The 24,363-nt window shown below is 42.5% G+C and overlaps 1 protein-coding gene across 1 annotated transcript in view; it reads right to left on the reverse strand.

The window, feature by feature from the left end:
* The window catches only part of loxhd1b (lipoxygenase homology PLAT domains 1b), a 41,629-nt gene extending 25,305 nt beyond the window's left edge, over positions 1-16,324 (reverse strand). Inside the window, 20 exon segments of the mRNA XM_056278434.1 lie at positions 482-806; positions 912-1,072; positions 1,823-2,015; positions 2,818-3,014; positions 3,738-3,814; positions 3,934-4,094; positions 4,743-4,897; positions 5,096-5,231; positions 6,951-7,037; positions 7,115-7,275; positions 7,779-7,914; positions 8,061-8,201; positions 8,714-8,823; positions 9,283-9,406; positions 11,975-12,123; positions 12,286-12,384; positions 12,807-12,991; positions 13,262-13,342; positions 14,014-14,128; positions 15,598-16,324. Of these exon segments, the coding sequence (XP_056134409.1) occupies positions 482-806; positions 912-1,072; positions 1,823-2,015; positions 2,818-3,014; positions 3,738-3,814; positions 3,934-4,094; positions 4,743-4,897; positions 5,096-5,231; positions 6,951-7,037; positions 7,115-7,275; positions 7,779-7,914; positions 8,061-8,201; positions 8,714-8,823; positions 9,283-9,406; positions 11,975-12,123; positions 12,286-12,384; positions 12,807-12,991; positions 13,262-13,342; positions 14,014-14,128; positions 15,598-16,324 (3,520 nt within the window).
* Between the last annotated feature and the right edge of the window lie 8,039 nt (positions 16,325-24,363).

A 24,363-nucleotide genomic window follows, 5' to 3' on the forward strand; every position in this document is an offset into this window, starting at 1 on the left:
TGTGTAGCTCGGAGCAGTGGGCAGCCGCCGTGCAGCACCCGGGGATCAACTCCAGTTCATCTTGCCATGCCTCAGTCAGAGCACAGACAGGAGTATTAACCCTAACATGTATGTATTTTTGATGGTGGGAGAAACTGGAGCACCTGCAGAAAACCTACCGCAGACACGAGGAGAACAGAGGATGACCTGGGATGACCCCAAGGTTGGACAACCCCGGGGTGCGAACCCAGGAAAAAAAGATTGGGAACTGCATTGTTCAATAATTTGTTGGTGAGGTCACCTCCTTTTTAAAGACAGTTTTTATGGCGTTTGTGGTTTTCGAGTGACCCAACAGTAGATGGCAGTAGGATATATTGGACTGACTTAAATCCACAAAAGTCACTCGTGCATGGGACTCGCATTAACATGCATTGTGTTCAAGTGCTGTAATACAGCTAACCCTTGACAAATAACACTAAACAACATTTTCTCTGCTCTGTACCTTCCAGGTCCTCTGCATCCTCAGGCAGCAGCTCCACCACACACTCCCTGTCCTCTTCATCACGGGCCAGCCAGCGGGAGCAGGGGAAGTGGTACGTCAGCACCACTTCCTGCCAATCCTCCTCTCCACCCTCCTCCTCTTCATCCTCCTCCTCCTTCTTTTTTTTCTTCTTCTTTTTCTTGTCCTCCTTTTTCTTCTCCTTGGGCACCAAGGCCATGGTCAGGCGCTTCACGTCCACTTTCTCCAGGAACCAGCCGGATCCGATTCCTGACCCGTCATGGCCAATGCGGATCTTGAAGACCTTCCCCACGTCTCTTGCCTCTATCTGAGGGGACGGTTAAGAAAGGGAAGACACTTGCTATATGTTCAGTTGTGAGGACTGGGTTCGAACTTGAACTGTTGAAAACATACACCAGTCAAATATTGCAACCTTGAATATATCTGTGGCATTCCTCTCAAAGATGTTGGATCTGCTTTTGAGGCTGATGATCTCAGTCTTCCCCTTTTCCCCATAGATCTGCATGACCACCCTGGCATTGGTGCCAGCAAATGTCACGTCTCCAGTAACTACTGTGATCTCATAGTTTATCACTGCAAAATAAGAAGCCACAAATATTACAATAATATAATATAATATAATATAATATACATCCATTATCCAAACCGCTTATCCTGCTCTCAGGGTCCCAGGGATGCTGGAGCCTATCCCAGCAGTCATTGGGCAGCAGGCGGGGAGACACCCTGGATAGGCCACCAGGCCATCACAGGGCCCACACACACACACACACACACACACACACACACACACACACACACACACACACACACACACACACACACACACACACACACACACATTCACACCTAGGGACAATTTAGTACGGCCAATTCACCTGAACTACATGTCTTTGGACTGTGGTAGGAAACCGGAGCCCCCGGAGGAAACCCACACAGACACGGGGAGAACATGCAAACTCCACACAGAGGACGACCCAAGACTACCCCCAAGGTTGGCTACCCCAGGGCTTGAACCCAAGACCTTCAGACAACCGCGCTAACCACTGTGACACCGTGTCGCCCATTATATATATAATATAATATAATATAATATAACATAATATAATAATGCCATTATTCATTATTTTGTGTATGTTTGTGTGCATGTGTGTCTGTCTGCATGTGTGTTTACATGAGCCCATCCATGCTCATATGATTATTGGCATACAGGTGAACAATAAGTGTGTGTGTATGCACATGCTTGTTGATGAGTGTGTGTGTGTGTGTGTGTGTGTGTGTGTGTGTGTGTGTGTGTGTGTGTGTGTGTGTGTGTGTGTAGCCCACATTGCTCACTGTCCAGGATCTCGCTGGGGTAAATCTCCACCTCTGTCTTTCCATCGGCCTCATCCTTGCAAAGCCAGCGGTGACTGGGGAACATGTAGTGTTTACCATGGACTGGCACCATGATCTGAACACTGTCCAAGAACCAGCCTGCATGCATGCCCTCATTGGTGTGGCCAATCATTAGCCGGTTGATCTGAAGAAAATAATGAGACAAAAAGGAGATCTTTCTGTGTAGGATACAAAGTTGAGGGACGTACTCTTACCTAGTCTGATGTGAAGATATTTGGTCGTTTTATTGTGGACCAGCCCAAAACAGGACCATGACCATTTTTTTTGTTGTGGGACTCATAGCTCAAGAGACACTGTTAAAAACGAACACATGGATAAGCTCTACTGCCATCCTGTGTGGCTCTTGGACACTTTCAGTCTTCCTGCTATTAGACTATTGCATTTTCTCCCTGTCCCTATTTATTCGAGCATCCCGCTGAGTCAAATTGTTTGTTGAAAATTAAAATAGCTAGCAAAAAACTTGACTTGATCTAAAACTTCACTGTTTGCCATACAAAAAGGCTGCCGCCGTCTAATATAATGGTTTGAATTTACTAACACAACCTTTGCAACCTGGTGAATCATTTCATGTGTAGTGACTCACAATATTATGGATACAAGCATTAGCGTGGGCAGCCCGAGAAGCGGAGAACCCTTCCAGTCTTGGTGCTATGTCCCCTCCATTGAAAAGACTACAATAACAAATTGTATGGACTACAGTTAATTTTTTTTGTTGTGAAAAAAAAACTGCTTCAAGAAAAGAAAATTCTCTCAGATGCTTTGAGGTGTATCATGTCACCCAGCAACATTAGGGTCTGCCAGTGCTGAACTCATAGGTCTCAGAGAGAGCTCTCTATAAACAGATGTGAGAGAATGCAGAGTAGGAATACCACCATGACAGGAGTGAGTTTAAAACGGACATCTTGGACTTCACTGTACCAACACACCTGTCCAATGTCAAACGTTTCCACTGTGAAGATGTCAGTGCGGCCTGTCTCAAAGTAGTTCCTGAGGTTGTTGTCTGAGACCAACAGCATCGTCTTATTGGTGTCACCTTTCTCCCCATAGAGCTTAACAAACACATTGGAGTCTGAACTGCCACCAGGGACGTCACCAGTCTTCACCGCAATGTGATAGCTGATATCTGACATACACATGTGCAAGCAAGTATGTGTGCGCACATACGCACGCATGCGCGCACACACACACACACACACACACACACACACACACACACACACACACACACACACACACACACACACACACACACACACACACAATATCATGGCCATGCATGAACATGCCAATTACAAGTGTGCACATACATAACGTGTAGGCCTATACACACAAAGAAAACATCAATATCTACTATGGACTACATTCATTCATTCATTATCCAAACCGCTTATCCTGCTGTCAGGATCGTGGGGATGCTGGAGCCTATCCCAGCAGTCATTGGGTGGCAGGCAGGGAGACACCCTGAACAGGGCTCACACACATACGCACACACACACACATTCACACCTAGGGACAATTTAGTACGGCCGATTCACCTGACCTACATGTCTTTGGACTGTGGGAAGAAACCGGAGCCCCCGGAGGAAACCCACGCAGACACGGGGAGAACATGCAAACTCCACACAGAGGACGACCCGGGATGACCCCCAAGGTCATACTACTCCGGGGCTCAAACCCAGGACCTTCTCGTTGCGAGGCGACCGTGCTAACCACTGCGCCACCGTGCTGCCCACTACAGCACTTGACACATTTGACTAATAATAAAAGCTTTCAGCCAACAGAAAAGTTGCGATGAATTTTAAAAAGGCAGTCATTTCCACATTCAAAAAAGGCCCATTTTACTTACTGTAAAGACATTGTCCATCTGAGAACGGCACTAACTCTCGAATGATCTGTCCATCGTCTTCATTACGGTCAAGCCACCTAGCACAGCCGATCAAAACAGTGTCATCTCTCCTTTTACGCATGAAAACGTGTGTGGTCCTAATATCTGCTCAAAATCAACATGTTGGTGCTCCCTGTAGACCTCTGAAGTGACTCACCTATGACAGGGGAACTCCACACCCTGGGCCTCAGCCTGACTCTCTTCCCTAACAACCACTTTATCCAGGAACCAGCCACACCCCCCGCCTCGGCCATCATGACCAATCCTCACCCTGCGCACTTGCCCAATGGACACCGCCTCGATTATGAACTCATCCATCTGAGGGAGACAGGGCATAGCAAATAACATGTCATGATAATGACCAAAAGGACAAGCTGATGTTGGACACGCTCATACTTTTTTTTTTTTTTGGGGGGGGGATTTCCCCCCCAATTGTATCCAGCCAATTACCCTACTCTTCTGAGCCATCCTGGTCGCTGCTCCACCGCTTCTGCCGATCCGGAGAGGGCTGCAGACTACCACATGCCTCCTCCGACACAAGTGGAGTCACCAACCGCTTCTTTTCACCTGACAGTGAGGCATTTCGCCAGGGGACCGTAGTGTGTGGGAGGACCACGCTAATCTCCCCAGTCCCCTCCCCCAAAGAGGCGCCCCGACCGATCAGAGGAGGCGCTAGTGCAGCGACCAGGACACATTCCCACATCTGGCTTCCCACGCACAGACACGGCCAATTGGGTCTGTAGGGATGCACAACCAAGCCGGAGGAAACGCGGGGATTCGAACCAACGATCCCTGTGTTGGTAGGCAACGGAATAGACCACTATGCTACCCGGACGCTCACGCTCATACCTTTTTGCTCTGACAGACATAATTACGTGAAAACTTGTGCCGCTGGTATTTGTGCTATTGATATGACATGACCACTTGTTACAATAGGCCCAATACTGGTCCTCTAGTTGTACCCACATTGTCCTTCTCAAACTTGTTGACATTGTTTTTGCAGTTGACCAGCTCACGTTGACCGGTGTCTCCTTGGTCTCCGATCAGGTTGAGAAATACAGATGCATCGGTGCCACTGCCACTGACGCTCCCTGTGCACACGACCACTCGGTATTTTACCACTGCGAAACACAGTAATATCAAGCATTTACTTTCCCTCTCCATTCAAGATGGCAATGCAGAATGTGGACAGATCAGGAGATCAGAATGTGGACAGATCAGGAGAACAGAATGTGTCTCGTCCATAATTCGTCCACAGACTCATGCGAATTCCCACAGAGGCATCCAGGTGAATACAGGCAACCTGTGTATGGACGTACGGGTCAGAGGCTCAGGGATGAGCTCTCCTGTGGCAGGCAGCTCCCTCACAACCTCGTTGTCGTCCTCATTCGAGTCCAGCCAGCGCTCGCAGGAGAACTTGAACTTCTCCTTTGTTAGTGTCTTCATCAGAGTTGCCTGATCAGAGGTGAAGAATAAGAAAAATCACGTTTGTTTCCTGGAGAATAAGGTGGGGGTTTGATAGTAAACACTTTGAGTGATCATTTGAGATAAGATTTATCATGGTTTCAATTAAATGGCTGAACTCGCCCAAAGAAAACTCTTAAATTTCCCGTCAGCGGCTCCAAAGGTGAGGGGAACAACTTTGTTTTCTCCATGGACATACTCTATGTACATGCTGCACATCTGCTTCTGTCCACTGAGTAATGGATTTAAACCTGCCATGATGTCATCATTCAAATTTGGGGTCACTTGAGCTCTTCGGCATTTTATTTTATGTTCCTTTTTTTTTGCTAAAATTGCATCTGATGAACCCAAGATTATCCAGTTTCACTTTGCACTGTGTACTTTTGGCATTACTTGAATCTGGGTAATCACACTGTGAGGACTTGAAAACATGAATGTAAGATTGAAACAAGAAATATATATTGGAAATAAAACATTACCAACAGGGAGATGTGAGAGTTGATGACATTTAGTCGGAGACAGTTTAAGAAGTTGGTGTTAAGAAGAAAGAAGAAAGCCACTTTATTTAACATTGTACAGGTTACATGAATTTATTCTCGGCTTTTAACCCATTTTACTGTGTAGGAGCAGCTGCAGCACCCAGGGACCAACTCCAGTTCTTCTTTCCATTGCCTTGGTCAGGGGCACAGACAGGAGTATTAACCCTAACATGCTTGTGTTTTTTTTTTGGGGGGGGGTTCCCCCTTTATCTCCCCAATTGTATCCGGCCAATTACCCCACTCTTCCCAAGCTGTCCTGGTTGCTGCTCCACCCCCTCCGATACATGTGGAGTCGCCAGCCGCTTCTTTTCACCTGACAGTGAGGAGTTTCACCAGGGGAACGTAGTGTGTGGGAGGATCAAGCTGATGCTCCCAGTTCCCCCTGCCCCTGAACAGGCGCCCCGACAGACCAGAGAAGGCGCTAGTGCAGCAACCAGGACACATACACACATCTGGCTTCCCACCAGCAGACACGGACAATTGTGTCTGTAGGGATGTCCGACCAAGCCGGAGGAAACAGGGGGATTCGAACCGGCAATCCCCACTTTGGTAGGCAACGGAATAGACCACTACGCTACCCAGATGCCCCTGCATGTCTTTTTGATGGTGGGAGTAAACCGGACCACCCAGAGGAAACCCACGCAGACATGGGGAAAACACACAAACGCCACACAGAAAGGAGCTGGGGCGGCCTGGGGTTCGAACCCAGGACCTTCTTGCTGTGAGCAACAGCGCTAACCACTGGGCCACCATGCTGCTGCAGCAGAGCTAGTTTGGTCAAGTCAAACTCTTCCTGGCGGCTGAATGATTCAGTCTTAGTCATGAATTCATCACGTGCCAATTTCGATCACCTCTGCTAAAGGCCCGCTGTTTAACTGAGGAGCAAACAGTTTATGTTGCTGTAATGCATGCTAGGCTGCTGTTCGCCCGCCTCCTCTGCACTGCTCACCTGTTTAGATCTGCTTCCATATAGCCCGCCGGGGGACTTTTCCACCGAGGCTTTGATAGATATAGAGGTCTATAGGTGCCTTTAGTACATACAAGTAGATCCATTCATAGCTCAAATGCAACAAAAACATACTCCAAATACACCGCACAAGTAGTTGTGCTGACTCAGATGGATACGGTGAATATGGTGGGCAGCCAACTGTAACAATTACAGATTGCTCACCCTGCTGAGATGCCATCCTGCAAAGGGATTTCTCTTCTCATGCCAGATGCGAAATTTGGTAATGTTCCCAAGGTCTGGTAACTCCACCTGTGGGACGGCATCACACAAATTATGAACACAGTCCTCTACATATGTATCTATTGTGCAAAACACAAGGCACTTACCATAAATTTGTCGATCTGGCCCTGTTCAAAGTTGTCTGTTTTGTTGTCCAGTCTGAGCTCATCTGACTTGCCCTTCTCTCCATAGATCTGGATGTAGATGTCGGCGTCTGTCCCTGCGTTGGTCAGGTCTGATGTCCAGATCCACAAGGACCACGGGTGCTCTGAGGAGAACCAGAAAAACTATAAGGGCTGTCCAAATGGACTTTAATAGACGGGGTTTAACATGTGACTTCTTCATGTTTTCTATGAACTGGAGAAAAATTCCTACTAAGTATGGACTGGACTGGACTGGCTGTTGTTTCTTTCAAAACCCTCTGCCCCTCACTGTACACATATTACAAACAGGAATATGCAAGAAAAAAAAACTATAAAGTAAACTGACTGTGCTGACTCTTGAGACAATCATTTGAGTACAGTTGTCTCTTGTTGTTCATCACTCTGAACAGGTCTAGCTTGCATAAATTTTGGCAACTGAAACTCAAAGCAGAGTAAACATCAGAATCATATGCTGGATCAAGTCATATGGCCCCTGTTAGTGGCAGACAAATACAAATTGGCAGGTGCAACCAGTTGACTTTCGCTCTGCTGCTCACCCAACGAACCGCAGGATAAAAACATTCTCATCTCAGCAACATTATGTGGCAATAATTGATATCCGACTCACTCTTCTGTCTCTTCTGCCTGAGAGATACCATCTCGAAGAGCTCTCTCTCTATCAGGCCATCTCCTTCTCGCTCATCCAGCCATTTGCTGCATAGGAATGTCTGCTCGATCCCTGTGAAGGGACAGTAGACCACCACCTGCCAAAAGGACCCAAATATCCATGAAAGACTGAGTTATTCAATGAGCAAATCATAATGTGTGTGTGTGTGTGTGTGTGTGTGTGTGTGTGTGCGCGCGTGTGTGCGCGCGTGTGTGCGCGCGTGTGTGTGTGTTTGCAACATACCTTCTCACAGAACCAGCCAGCACTGACCCCACAGTTATCATGTCCAATGGTGACTCTGCTGAGGGGGCTGAGGAGGGCAGCAATCTCAACGATGAAGATGTCTGTGAGCCCTCGCTCAAACATACCCCCCTCCAAAAACACCTGGATCAACAACCACATCAAGGAAAACTTGATGGTAATGGTAGGGGCAAGAATAAAAGGAAAAATACACCAAGAAAAGTTTGGATTGAAAGAGTGGTCTATCAAGGTGCCTTGACTAAATAAGTCTGTGCCATGTGAACTCAGGCCAGATAGCAGCCTAGTGCGTTCAAATCCAGCAAATGACCTTTGCTGTGTGCCATTCACTCTGCCTAGCATTTCCTGTCATGCTGCCGCATAAAACTAAAACTCACAAAAAAATGAAGGATTAAAACAATTTCTGATTATTGCTCTAAACGCCATACCTGGACCAAGTCTAAGAAATGTAGGCCTATTTCAAAGAAAATTTTCCATTGACAAAGGTATCAGTCTACTTGGACTTAATCAATGTCCAGGAAACTGTGCCCATTCTGTCTCTGACCGCTCGCTCTTACAATGTCCACATCACACAGTCAGGTCAATTTTGCAGTAAAAATCTCAATTCAACACTCAGCCACACAGTGTCCCCTCATTACCTTGCCGCTGTTTTTCAAGCCCTTGGATCCGTGCATTGCAATGTGGATCTTAGAGTTGGTCCCTGCACCTCGGATGTTCCCTGTCACGATCTGGACGTTGTACACAATACCTAGCAGGTAAAATTACATGTCAGACAGCCGGAGAACCTGTCATCAGGCCTCTGCGGTTGACATTGCTCAGACTCTCACAGGAGCTGAGCAAGAAAATCAGGCCGATCAAAACAGTGATAGTCTGGAAGAATTAATGAAGAACTAATAATGAATTCATGATAATGTGTCAGCCTCTAGCAAGACTTAGAGAGGAGCATGGTTAAATCCGACATCCCTCGGTGTTTGAAATTGTGTTTATTTCCAAACCCACATCTGTTTTGTCCCCAGATCAACATGAATTATCCCCAAAGTCAAGAGTATGGATAGTGGAAAATGCAGATGATTTAGAAGATGAAGCCAAATAGCTGGTTAACGTCCATCACTGCTCTGAGACTGAGACTGAAGGGGTCAGGTGTATCTCAAAAGCCATTAATATGTTTCTGTGCAGTCAGACATGAAAAACCTTCCCATCACGTCACCTGTTGGCTGGCTTCCTCCAACTAGAATGTCCCTCTGGATTTTCCCGTCATCCTCGTCGATAGCAAACCACCGTTGGACTGGAAACTCATACATCATCTTGTTCCCCAGATCATCCACAGTCACCTGCATGAGACAGAAAATGAAGAAAACAAAAGAAATACCAGGAAAGATAATGTAATACTTTATAGACCCCAATAGGGAGTTTGAGGTAAATGTTATGTTAAACCTAAATATCCAGGAAAATTTGTTGATGTGTGGTGGTACAGCCTGAGCTGAAAGTGACAACCTGTACAATAGAGGGTCAAGGTTTAATGAGATATAAAGAACGGCAGATTGTTCAACTTGACATCATTGCTTGCAGTCACAATAAATCAGCAGCAATTAAATCAAAAACCTGTTGTCATATGATTACAACTGATATGTATGATTCAAACTATTCAAATTTGTGTAAAAATATGAGAAAAAAATCCTTTCTTGGTTTCGATGTAAACACAGTCTTGCATAATCGATCCGTAAGTCATCTATACACTTATTATCATTTACTGTGTATGAAGTCCAACATGACAGTGCAGAGGGCACAGAGTCGGTTAGTTATATACATAATAGCGTGAATTCATTACTCCCATCATCACTGTGCTGCTATGGCCCATCACAGTGATCTTCAGTGTCAGTCTGTGTTGCAGTCAACAGCAAATCTACAGACTCTCCTGTCCATTTGCTGGAAAGTCAATCCGTTAATGGGGCATGGTTTCTCTTTACAGGCAGGGTAGAATGACAACAGTAATGTCCTGTTTGCGTGTTTGTGTGTCTGCGTGTGCGCATGCGTGTGTGTGTATCTCTGTGTGTATGCGTGTATATATGTGTGTGTGTGTGTGTGTGTGTGTGTGTGTGTGTGTGTGTGTGTGTGTGTGTGTGTGTGTGTGTGTGTGTGTGTGTGTGTGTGTGTGTGTGTGTATGCAGGTGTGCATGCTAGCTACAGTGTAATCTTGAGTGTCTATTTGAGTGACCTCATCTCTCAGTTGCGCATAGTTGAATGAGCGAGCGGGGACACCAGTCTCAGACGAGAAGGCAGAGAGGAAGGAGGTGTATCATATATCTTAAGTACCTCTGCAGAGACGGCAGCGGGCACAGAAGCAGCAGTGGGCACGGTAAAGAGGAATCTACCTTTGGAGCTAAGGGAAACTTAAAATTGAACTGGCTGTTCCAAGTTTAGCTTGAACATGGCTAAAAGGTTTAAGTGCCCGCTTAAAGTAGTTACCTTCTCTGCTTTTTCTTTTATCGAGTGACAGTTTTTTATTGCTTTATTTATTATGTGCCTGCTGCGCAAAGTAGACTTGTGCTTATTCTTATTCTCCTCTACAAATACCGCTGCGTAAGCTTTGAGAAAAACCCTGCAAATTATACATCAAAACGTGCGGTTCGATCGAGAATGGTGTGCTATGGCTTTTCTTAGTGATTCGAGTAGCCATGGCGACGGAAATCGTAAAAAAATCTGCGAAAAACGTCCCATTGGTCAGCAACGGGAAGTCGTGAAATTGATCAAGCCCTCTTTGGAGCCACATCACTGTGTCATAGTTCAACATAGAAACGTGGTTTACACTTTAAATGGGTCACAAGACTTCAGACTTTGTTGAGCTAAATCAATATTTTGATATTTAGTACGGTTTTTCCCCCCCCGAAAGAGCAGTTTAAGTTTTATGCCTTTTAGACCGTTTCAGAGTTTATAATGGGTGGAATGTTTAGTGCGAGAGTGCGTCACATGACCCACACTGCCATCCCAACCCCCCCCAAAAGAAACCCCTCTTTTAACCTCTTTTAGTTCCCACAGTTTCCAACCGCCAGGAACAACTTATATATCAAAACGTAGAGAAATGTGTCCTCTCACACCCAGTGTGACTCTGATTGTGACATGACATGAGAATTTTTTAATAAATCGGCTCCAAGCACAGAGTGCTGACTAACACTCCCATAGACTGCCATGTTAAACTGAGCTCTGAAGTTCTTGTCAAAAACAGAAATGATGGCAGTTTTCAAACTGCGGCAGCTCCTATACCGTAAACAGTAGGTACACATATAATATATCAGCGTCTTCACTGAAGCCTTGTGATGCTCATTATGACTTGTACTTTTCGAGCTACGAGGGCACCAAGCAGCAGGCCCACTCGAAATGTTATCCAGAAATGTTAAATTTTATCCTGATTGTATTTTGTACGCATTTTTACCACCCTCTCAAACACACCACATTGTATTTTTATCTATGAAATGTACTATAAAATGTATATCAAGAAGAGGTCACTTAGATGAATGATGAAATGTTTCTGTCAATAAACATTGTATCCAGATGAACTGATTCAACTTTCTTTGATATTTTTTCTTTTTACCTGGATTATTGAGCATGCATAAAGACATAAAATGTATATGTGCTACAAAGTTGTCTCGCAAACGGACTGCTGACATAAAGGCAACAATCCTCGTATTTCTCACACTATTAGCCGTGTTAACACTTTGCTGCTGTAGTAGTGTAAGATTGAGGAAGTAATTGATGAATTAAATGTTTGGAAATCAAGGAGCATTTCTGTAATACCCTATTCTGAAATAGTGCACATAAACCACTAACCTCAAAAAAATACAATGTAAAAAATATGGCAAGAACGACATACCAAAGTAGAAAAATATAATATAAACTTGTACCTTATCCACAAACCATCCAGGTGAGGAGCCTTTGTTATTGTGGCCGATGGTGATCTTCCTCACTTTGCCCATGTTTGGAGCTTCAATAGTGAACTTGTCCTCGGTGCCCTTTTCAAAGTTGTTTTTGTCATTGTCGAGTCGCCTCTCCCCTGAAATACAGAAGGACAAACTGTGAATCTGACAAGGCGAACCCTGGTGGAAATGTCACAAACAACTTAAAACACATATTGTCTTTGAAGAACAAATTCACTGGAGGATGATATCCTCAAAGAGGACATGTGGATTCACAGGCCACCAGTTCTGCCATTCACCTGTGTCTCCGAACTCTCCAAAGATATTGATGAAGACATCTGCATCTGTCCCGCTACCTTTAACATCAGCAGTGAAGACTGTGATAACATACTTATTATCTGAAGGAAGTCAAGCAGAGCGGTGAGGAAGATTAAGTCAGTGCTGCGCACTTAAATCAAGTGATGGTCAATTTCTTTCACACATATACCCTGAACACAATGTGATGAATACATTTGACCCAAATCATTCAAATATAAAGAGTAAATAGATATATGTGGTGTTTAGTTTTGCAGCTGAGGCAAAATTACTCATTAGCTCATTCCAACAACCCAATTACTGATTATTTAAGAAAAAACTTTTTCAAAAAAAATTTATTAAAAAACAACGCCTTAAATGATAAAACTAGATTTTGTTCAAATGGTCTTGTAATTCTGGGAGAATCATTGGTCCTATTGGCTATGAATCAATATATATATCATATCATATGACTATTTGTATAACTGAACTATAAGGCTCATATCTTATACTCTATGGTGCATACATTTGGGCATCTCCATGGGGTCCATGCTTCCCAGCAGGTCTCTGACAAAGAGACCCTCTCCCTCCACCTTACTGAGCCAGTTGTTACAAGCAAAGTAGAACCTTAAATGGGGCCTGATCACGTCCGTCACCACCACCCTGTCTAGAAACCAGCTGGCATTCAGCCCGGTGTTATCATGCTCAATCCTGAATGGAAAGGGAAATGGTATTCATAGGAATTGCAACGGAAAAACACCCCATAATATAACACATTCCAGGGTCATAACTTTGCCTTCAGATCGAAATCGATGATGTGCATGTAGTTCTTGGCCTTGGCTAAACTATAAAATTGTTCACAATTGCACAGACTTAGATGATCTCAGCTTGAAAATATTCTATTGATTACACACAGAGGAAGAGTCTGAGGTGCATGAGGAGTCTGCAGATGACAGGTGAAACATCATGGGAATTGTTTACCTTATCTTTTTCAGGGGTCCAACATTGTGGGTTTTAATCCGGAATACATCTGTTTTGGCCCTTTCAAACGCTGTTCGACTTCTGAAATGCCAACAACGTAAGAATATTATCTGAGTGTGACAACTTAATTGAGTGTGACGGGTTATTTTGCATTTGGAAAGGAAGCAGACCCAGCTAAAATACAACCACAAGCTCCACTAAAATGTATGCATGTAACCCCTGGAATATAAAAGTAATATATAAGCAAATGTAAGAAAGAAATATAAACCCTAATAAATAATGGAATAGTGCAATGAATGCAAATATATGGTGCAAAACTTGATACAAAAAACACCCCAAAATGTTGCATATGCAATATTGATATGCAACAATAAAAGGTGGGTAAATATTTAATCTAGTAATCATTCAGCAAAAACGTGTCATGCATCAGTATCCCTTGCGATAAAACTTCCAAAACACGACACAAACTCTGTCTTCTAAGCATCCATCTTCTCACCACTGCAACTAGCAAAACAGTAGAATCACCAAGAAGTACCTCTTCTCTGTGCTGTTGAGTTGGAGAAAAAAAATGTTTTTGTTACAAAGTGAGAATATATTTTATCCATTGGATTAATAAAAAAAAAACTAGCGCAGATACCATCTAGACTGCACTTTGGCAAAGTGAAATTCCATCATCTTAATTAAGTGTAAATGGCCAGATAACCCAATTCTCTTTGGTCATTTCATGATTTCAACTTTTGAATGGGACTCACTTGCTGGCAAGGTGCACCTTAGGAGTGATGCCATATTCTCCAAACAGAGTGATAAACACATTGGCATCAGTGCCTGCACCTCTCTCATCTCCAGTTATGGTCACCACCTCATACACTGTATGACATGTTGTACGACAGGACAAAAAGGGAAAGTGGTCATTGGAGAGAAAAACATTGTAAATAGTGGAAAGGTAGGTAAGATAGAGGGACAACCAGGAAGGTGAGTTAAAGAGATACATCATAATGTGTATGTGTGTGCACGCGTTTGCATGCATGCATGTGTGTGTGTGTGCACGTGTGTGTGTGTGTATTTGTGTGTTTATTGAGGTGTGTGTGTGCGTTTGTGTCTGAGAGTGTGTGTCCATGTAAGGAACACTGTAGATCTTTCCAGATATTCAGTGCACTCGTGACATGGCAGCCATATGCCCTTACATTGCAGTATGCTAATTTCCAGGGTAGAGATATAGCCAAAAAGGAAGTTTAGAGGACTGTAAAGCCCTTATCATGATGTGAAAAGCCCCTTTGTACAGATTAGTGACAGGTGTCAAGTAGCTGTAGTATAGAGATAGCATCACAGTAGTGTGTGGATACTACAACCCCTGGTGTAGCGTTTCTAAGATTTATGCTAAATAATCTCCCCAATATGTTTTTCGATGTCACAGGTGTCATCACATAATAGAGAGTTTGACTCAAGAGTTTTTGGAATCTGTGTTAAAATTACACATCTCCTCTCTGTTACAGGGATAGCTTGATTTCTGGGGTTTTTACTACATTTCCTACTTATATACAGTCATAGTGTTCTGGTGTTGTTGCGGACAAACTAGCTGGCAGTTTCCAAATGGCTCCCGGCAAGTGTATGCCAAAAAAAAAAAAGAGCGCACCCCGAATCTTTGGGACTGATTCTTTGAGCAGTAACTAAACCCTGGAACGTTTCAGTGAGTTTGCTGACATCTACAGGTTAAAAACAGTGTAAAGGTTAAAAACATGTCAGGCTGTACTCTGGGATGTTGGCATAGCAGGATTAACACAGCTGTAGCTAATAACATTAATAATGTCTTAGCTTCTCTCAGCAATTCTTTTCCCCCCCTGATACTCATGTTATCAAACACACATTTACATATAGCCAATCAGATCAAATTATGAAGCCCCGCCCACCCTTACCACCTGCCATTGCTTCCCTTACAAAAAAATAGTTTATTCAAGTGTACTATTAGTATACTTATTTTAAACTAAAAAAGTACTTATCAGAGATATACTAAACAAAATCATGCTTACAAGTATACTACTAGTACATATACTTGAACTTTACTTAAGTTTACTTAATAAAATAAATTTCAAGAATACTATTTTTTGCAAGGGTTGTACTTGTCACTCAAAGTACAGCTCATGAATATTAATGAGTAGACCACCCCCTCACAGTTCTTCAGCTATTTGAGAACATTTGTCGATAAAAGTATAAAAGAAAATTAGTCATTCACAAATAGCCTAAAACATTGTTGCTGAATGTTTTGTTATGCCACGTTCAAGGTTTTTAGACATGAAAGCTATATTGTATTTAGTCCGAACTCAAAAATGTGCCATTACCTTTCTTCTTATGGTATTCGTCCTCGTAGTTTTCGACTTTATCTGGCTCGTAGTTGCGAAGCTCATTCTCATAGATCTCCACGTAATTTTCAACTTTCTTCTTCTTGCCTTTTGTCTTCTTGATTTCCTCATCGCTCTCCCCCTTCACAGAACCTTTCTTTGTCTTCTTCTCTTTCTCTTTTTTTTTCTTTTTCCCCTCTCCTTCCTCGTCCCCGGCAGGCTGTTCCTCACCTTTCTGTGACTCCTTCTTATCGTTTTTGTCTTCATCTTTGTTTTTTTTGTCCTTGGAGCCCATGTTGTCCCGCTGGCTCTCTTTGATTGATGTCTTCTTCTTGGTCTTCTTGGTCTTCTTGGTGGTCTGGATCACATCAGGGAGTCTCTCTGCTGTCTTTTTAAATTTTCTACCATTGTTGTTATCCTCGTCATCTGTGCTGGACCCATGGCTCAACTCATCCCCACTCTTCTCTTTGCCTTTCTTGTTTTTTACCTTTTCTTTTTTCTTTACACTCCTCACATCAGGCCCTGAGTTGTTAGAGCTGTATCCTTCTTCTTCACTGTCTTTAATTTTCTGTTTCTTCTTTTTGCTCAGACCTCTAGGATCCTCATCTTCACTCACCTGTGGACTTTTTCTGTGGGGCTTTGACCACAGATCCTCTGAGTCGTCGTCATCCACATCTTTGGTTTCTTCCTCTGCTCTGTGGGCTGTTTTTTTCTTTTTCATGGGCATCTTTAATTCATTTACTCCCTTGTAACCTCAACCGGTTCTCGCTTGTTCTGGTGAAACTTGATTTAACTGACCTGTGGCCCCACAAAAGTAAGCCGACGGCGAGAAGAGTCTGTGAGTTGAACTGTTAAGAGACACACTGCTGAGATGAAGAGATCACAAAAAGGTGTTTGACAGTAGACTCAGCCGGGCTTCCCCCTCTTCCTACTCTTCTCCCACTATTATCTGACCTCGTGTATTATCACCTCTTTGTCACCTGATCTGAGAAAAGCCCCTCTGGGAATAAGACAGAGAGCTGCCAGAAAATTCGGAGCCACCTTAAGCTGTTTGCTGGGAGTGGCTCACTTTCAACATGAGAAATTAAAATGACTGGAGATCCTCTGTGGGACAGCATAGCTCACTACATCCTTCCACCATTTGGTTTCTACACAAGACATTAGAAGTTATCTTACTCGGACTTGTCATTTTATAAGTGAATTTATTTTTCATTGGCCAAGTATGATGACACACAAGGAATTTGACTTGCTGTGACATATAGTACGCAGAAAGATTGTAAATGAAGTATAAGATGACATATCAAGAGTGAAATATAACAAGTCTAAACGGTAAAAATGTAATTCGTATAAAAATAGAAAATAAGTATAAAAATATAATAAGTAAAGCCTTACAGGGATTACAACAAAGTAAGAAGTGTACTTCTACTATAAAAATATTGAGATAAGTACACATAGTCTAGGACTTTTCTGAGTGTACGTAGGACTTCATTGTCAAATGCTGAAGCCTGCTTCAGCTTCAGCATTTGAGAAAACAAACTGACTGCAGCCTAGAGAACTAGAAATCACCAACACTGCCTTTTTTCACTTACGTAACATAGCTAAAATGCGGTCTTTTCTCTCCATGGCTGACGCAGAGACTCTAATACATGCATTTGTTTCATCCAGACTTGATTACTGTAATGTTCTGTTCTCAAGTCTGCCACATTCTAGTACTAAAAGTCTTCAGATGGTTCAGAATGCCGCTGCTAGAATCCTAACCAAAACTAGGAAATTTGACCATATTACACCAATTCTTGCCTCCCTTCAATGGCTTCCTATCCATGTTAGATCAGAATACAAGGTGCTTCTGCTGACTTATAAAATCCTAAATGGGCTTGCCCCATCCTACCTGTCTGATCTCCTTAAACCTTACATGCCAACTCGAGCTCTTCGTTCTCAAAATACAGGGCTCCTGTGTGTACCCAAAGTTAAAAAGAAGTGAGCTGGTGGCAGGGCCTTTTCCTATCGGGCTCCATTGTTGCGGAATAACCTGCCTGCTGCCATCAGACAATCGGAGTCTGTTGAGTCCTTTAAATCCAAACTTAAAACTCATCTTTTTGCCTTAGCTTACAATTAGTTGCCTTTAAGTTGAGTGCTTCACAACCTGTACTGGATGGCGGGTTGGTTTTCTGTCTCAATGAATTTACCAACCACTGTTCTGCCGACGAGATTATCGAGTATAGATTACAGAGCATAGATTATGACTAATTGATGACTTAATTGATTATGGCTAATGACTATTGCAAACTTCTCTTCTCCAACATGTATTTTCTCTCTCTAAATGATGTCGTCTCCTTTCTTTTTTTCTGTGTTTGAATGGTGTCATGTGAGTCTCTCTTGCGTGCATGTGCAGTCGGTTCTCCTCCCAGGTCTCCGTGGTGATGGTGGTCGCTATTTGGATGCTGCCTGCCCTTCCTCTCCTCACACAAGTTTTTCTTTTTTTACATGATGATGCTGGTCGCATGGCTTGTGTCCTGGACTGTTCTGTTGCCATGTGGACACTGCTTGGCATCCTGTGCATCATGTTCTTCATAAATTTTATGTCCATTATAATTCTGTTATCCTCTTTCAATGTTGTATTATGTAAATTGCGTGAACACAACATCCATTGCACGCTGTTCGTCTTGGGAGAGAGATCCCTCCTCTGTTGCTCTCCCTGAGGTTTCTTCCTATTTTTTCTCCCTGTTAAAGGGGTTTTTTAGGGAGTTGTTCCTTATCCAATGAGAGGGTCTAAGGACAGGATGTTGTGTTGCTGTTAAGCCCACTGAGGCAAATTTGTAATTTGTGATATTGGGCTATACAAATAAAATTGATTTGATTTGATTTGATTTGAACTACAGGTCTATAGCTCTAGGCTAGCCAGCGTACTGTTAAAAATTCCTAGAAAAAATACTGCTGGATAGAGTGCATGCATTTATCAACTCCACAGATAACCAGTTTGGTTTTAAAGCTAAACATGGCACTGACTTATGTATATACACTACCGTTCAAAAGTTTGGGATCACCCAAACAATTTCGTGTTTTCCATGAAAAGTCACACTTATTCACCACCATATGTTGTGAAATGAATAGAAAATAGAGTCAAGACATTGACAAGGTTAGAAACAATGATTTTTATTTGAAATAAGATTTTTTTTACATCAAACTTTGCTTTCGTTAAAGAATCCTCCATTTGCAGCAATTACAGCATTGCAGACCTTTGGCATTCTAGCTGTTAATTTGTTGAGGTAATCTGGAGAAATTGCACCCCACGCTTCCAGAAGCAGCTCCCACAAGTTGGATTGGTTGGATGGGCACTTCTTTGAGCAGATTGAGTTTCTGGAGCATCACATTTGTGGGGTCAATTAAACGCTCAAAATGGCCAGAAAAAGAGAACTTTCATCTGAAACTCGACAGTCTATTCTTGTTCTTAGAAATGAAGGCTATTCCATGCGAGAAATTGCTAAGAAATTGAAGATTTCCTACACCGGTGTGTACTACTCCCTTCAGAGGACAGCACAAACAGGCTCTAACAGGTACTATTTAATGAAGATGCCAGTTGGGGACCTGTGAGGCGTCTGTTTCTCAAACTAGAGACTCTAATGTACTTATCTTCTTGCTCAGTTGTGCAACGCGGCCTCCCACTTCTTTTTCTACTCTGGTTAGAGCCTGTTTGTGCTGTCCTCTGAAGGGAGTAGTACACACCGGTGTAGGAAATCTTCAATTTCTTAGCAATTTCTCGCATGGAATAGCCTTCATTTCTAAGAACAAGAATAGACTATCGAGTTTCAGATGAAAGTTCTCTTTTTCTGGCCATTTTGAGCGTTTAATTGACCCCACAAATGTGATGCTCCAGAAACTCAATCTGCTCAAAGAAGTGCCCATCCAACCAATCCAACTTGTGGGAGCTGCTTCTGGAAGCGTGGGGTGCAATTTCTCCAGATTACCTCAACAAATTAACAGCTAGAATGCCAAAGGTCTGCAATGCTGTAATTGCTGCAAATGGAGGATTCTTTGACGAAAGCAAAGTTTGATGTAAAAAAAATCTTATTTCAAATACAAATCATTATTTCTAACCTTGTCAATGTCTTGACTCTATTTTCTATTCATTTCACAACATATGGTGGTGAATAAGTGTGACTTTTCATGGAAAACACAAAATTGTTTGGGTGATCCCAAACTTTTGAACGGTAGTGTATGCCTTAAAGGAAATTATTAACAAATACAGAGGCCAAAACTCATTGGTTCTTATGTGTTTTATTGATGCTTCTAAAGCTTTTGATCGTGTTAATCAGAGAATGTTGTTTGTTAAATTGAGTCAAAGAGTGACGCCTAAATACATTGTGAGAATTCTGGCTTATTGGTATGCCCACCAGACTATGCAAGTGAAATGGGGTAATAGCGTTTCAGCCCCATTTGGGGTTAGTAATGGTGTCAGACAAGGGGGAATTCTGTCTCCAGTTCTCTACAATTTATATATTGATGATTTGTCCAAGAAGTTGAAAGCCTGTAATACTGAGTGCATGATCGGTAATACCTTGGTGAACCATATTATGTATGCAGATGACCTTGTCATTCTTAGTCCCTGTAGCGCTGGTCTCCAGCAGCTCCTTGATATACGTTCTGTGTATGGTGTGGAGCATGATATCAAATACAATGCCAGTAAGAGTGTTGTCATGATCTGCAGAACCAAAGGGGACAATCATCTAAAATGCCCTGCTTTTAAATTGTCTGATAATAATCTTGGGGTATGTAACAAGGTGAAATATCTTGGGCGCTATATTACTGAACAAATGACAGACAATGATGATATTTATAGGCAATGCTGCATGATGTATGCACAAGCAAACACTCTGTCATGCAAGTTTGGTATGTGTTCAGTTAGTGTGAAGACATCTCTGTTCAGAGTATATTGTACAACACTCTATACTGCACACCTGTGGTCAAACTATATAAAAGCAAGCTTACAGAGGCTTCGAGTAGCTTATAATGATGCTATGAGAATACTACTAAAAAGACCTAGATGGTGTAGTGCAAGTGAAATGTTTGTGGATGCAGGAGTCAGTACCTTTCAGGCTCTTCTAAGAAATCTCATGTATAAATTTATTTGCCGGCTCAATGACTCTGATAATATAATCATCATGATTTTAACTAATATAAGATTCAGTGCCACATGCTACCAATCCCAGCAGTGGGACCACTGGTATAGCTGCCTTCTTATAAGACACTGATTTGTTCCATTTATGTTATTTTACTGTGTTTACTCTTTGTATTGTCTGGGGTTTGTCTTTTACCTATTTGTCTTTGTCTGTTATGGACCCCGAGTCTGCAATAAAGTATTGAATTGATTTGGCACATATCACATGAAATATCTATTTTAATGTAAGACTGTCATCATGGTGAAGCCAAAAAGATGTCCAGGGTAACAAAAAACATGCATGACAATTTTTCATGCAATACAGCTGCTTTACCAGAGGTTTTCTACCAAAAGCTGGCACCTGTTTGTAAGTTTATTTTATGATTAGTTCTGTTTTATTACCCTTTGATTCTGTATCACACTGTCTCTGTAACAACATTCAACAACTTCCTGTAATAACAAAAAAGACAGTTCCTAGAGTCATGTACAGCACTACCATCAGCAGGCATACACATCCTCAGAGAGGATAAATAACGAAGTCCACCAACTAAAGCTCTATTGCTGTGCTCTTAAGTCATATATGATCTGACTCTTCTGGGGGTGGTCTGGTAGTTTCCAATGCAACCAGCAGAGAGAGACATTCTCAATGCAATACTGTATATTTTTACTGCACTGTGACAACAAAATGTATTACTGCTTGCTCCATTACATTCATGAAGAAAACACACAATTGATATGTTAAGTAAAACTAGATTTAAAAAGTTTTTATCGTTTAGATTCGAGCAATGTTATCATAAAGACCTCTTCAGGGCTGTTACTGACATTCTCCCAAACTATATGGATAATTTAATGATATGTTTTCATTTGGTCACACTTGGATATATATATTAGTATATTTGAACTCCTTTTGGTTCTCCTTCCCCACTATGTCCTGTTTTTTTTTTTTTTGGTCCATCAGTGATGTGTCAATTCTGCTTTGGTGTTTGTATGTTGTTGTTTTTTGTGTGTGTGTGTGAGTTTTATATATATACTGGCTGCAAACTAATTTCCCTGTAAGGGACAATAAAGATACTTTGACTTTAAGTTGGCACACATCATAAATATCTTTAATAGTTTCTATTCATCTGAAGCTCTTGTTACAGGTCCCAGGTAAGGGGCGGGGCCAGTAACAGGAAAGTGGGTCTGTTTTAAACAGAAAGAAAGTATAAAACAGGAAACGTGGTTGACTTGTTGAGCAGGCTGGTGACGTCTTTATTTACTCATAAAATCATAAACTAATCTTTTCTTTATTCATCTCATCTTCTTATTTCTTTTCTTTGTTTATATCAACAATAATCTCTTACATCAATATCTCAATTATCTGACATATACACACATTGTGACACAAACATTCCACTTGCACTAATGCAATAAATCAACTAACTGAATTGACCAACAGAAGCTACAATAGCTACAGTATGCCATAGGTCCCCTAGTAACACTAGATGTTACAATAATACTGTTTCTGATACAGTTCAATAGCTTCATTGCTGCTTTACAGATTATCTGTATTCTACATATATTCCAAAAAGATAGATCAGCCTATATGTCAACAAACAAATTACATCTTTATATAAAAAACACAAATAAGACTTAGAATAACCTGTGTACAACTAACGTTACACAGGAGCCACCTTAACTGGCTCATGAACTGACCACATGTTACCATGGTAACCTTGGCTACTCGTTTTCACCGTAGCTCATAAAACCGTTCATTAAAGACAATATCATAACGTTTGTACATGTTTCTACATTCAGTTAAACCACAAAAAAACCAAATGAGCCCAGGAGCCAAAAACTAAACAAAACAACACTCAATAATGACAAGAATCGCCATCTTATTCCTCAACACAAACTGGCACGCAGCTAAGGGCATGACGAGGCAAGTTAGCTAACTGGCTAACTAAGTAGCTAGCGAACTTTTCTAGTTCGAAAAAATACACTTTTTACTGGACATAAAGACCCAGAACTTCGTAGTTTGTAAGTCAAACATGTATACATTTGGTTCCTATATCATTCAATCATGCTTGGTGACATTACATACCTGTTTTAAACAGAAAGAAAGTATAAAACAGGAGACGTGGTTGACTTGTTGAGCAGGCTGGTGACGCCTGAAGGCACGAGCCCACTGCAACACACTTATAGAAACACAATACTCTGCCAGACCAGCTCGCCCCCTTGTGGCGTCGAGACACATTGCAGCTGCAATACATTAGAAATACTTAAGTCTATGTAACCCGCACTTTGCGTTCGGCCGTCGTCTCCCTACACGCCCTGGGACTCTGCGTTGTGTTTGTTGTAGTATGATGTTTGCGTGGAAAAGGAAGGAGGCGGAGGCTTGGGATCGTGGCTGAGACCTGGACACTTTATTGGCACTCGCTTGCACTTCACCTCTCATCAATCAGCTGGCCGCTGGCCTCATCATACTCACAGCTTCCGGCAGAAGAAACAAAAAAACATTTGATCAACGTAGCCTTTTGCCCGGGACAAGACTTAGGGGTACGGTGTTGCAAAAGGGACAAACATCGCCATTTGCGGCATTCCCAGGGGAACATACAGCGTAACAGTGCCACCCTGTGGCGGATTTACATTACTACCTTACATCTACCCCTTCTTTAATTGATGGCGTCCCAGCCATCAGACCAAACAAAACAAAACAAATAAAACTTATGAGCATAAACATTAAAACAGATCACACTGAAAGTGACGTATTAATACCATGAGTTGCATATGAAATGTAGATGTGTAAATGCAATCAAAGTAAATAAACCATTAATAAAACTTGTTTGTTTTTTTCCATGGATTATACGTGCCTTGCTACTCTCTCTGCTATGGCCCTCTGCCACAATGTCCAGCCCCTCTCTATCTTCTGCTGTTCCTCTTTTGATCTCACCACCTGTGACTCGTAAGACAGTTTCTTTGGGGGACGTCGAGTTCTCTGTGGGTTCCTCCTCAGGCTGGGGCCATCAAGTGCGTTGGTGTCACTGACATTTATGTCCTCTTCCCCCCCTTGACTGACTTTTTCGGCTTCCTCCCCCATTACCTCCATGCCATCCACCTCCCAGTCCCCCATGTCAGACTCAACTCCTGCACTTGTTGCTGCACCAGCCCGCTCCACCGGGAGAAACATACAGTGTAAGAAGGTTGCGGTGAACCACTCTCTCTTTTTCACCATCCTCTGTTCGGACCACATACACAGGTATACTAGGTTGTTTCTTCACCACAATGTATGGGCGTGACTCCCATCTATCTCCCAGTTTCTGCCGTCCCTCCACATGACATATTTGACCAACACTCTGTCCCCTGGGCTGAAACCTTGACTCTTTGCCTTTTGATCATAGTACCTTTTCTGCTGCTCTTTTGCATGTCGCGAGGCCTGGTTAGCCTGAGTATAAGCTTCCGACAGACAGTCATGCAGGGTCTGGACATATTCACTATACTCACATGGCTCTTTGGTGGTAGAAAGCCCAAAAATCAGGTCGACTGGGAGTCGTGGATGTCTACCAAACATTAGGTAATACGGTGTGTACCCAGTAGAGTCATGTTTGGTGCAGTTATACGCATGTGTCATT

Source organism: Lampris incognitus, chromosome 1 (assembly GCF_029633865.1).
Source record: "Lampris incognitus isolate fLamInc1 chromosome 1, fLamInc1.hap2, whole genome shotgun sequence".
Classification (NCBI taxonomy): domain Eukaryota; kingdom Metazoa; phylum Chordata; class Actinopteri; order Lampriformes; family Lampridae; genus Lampris; species Lampris incognitus.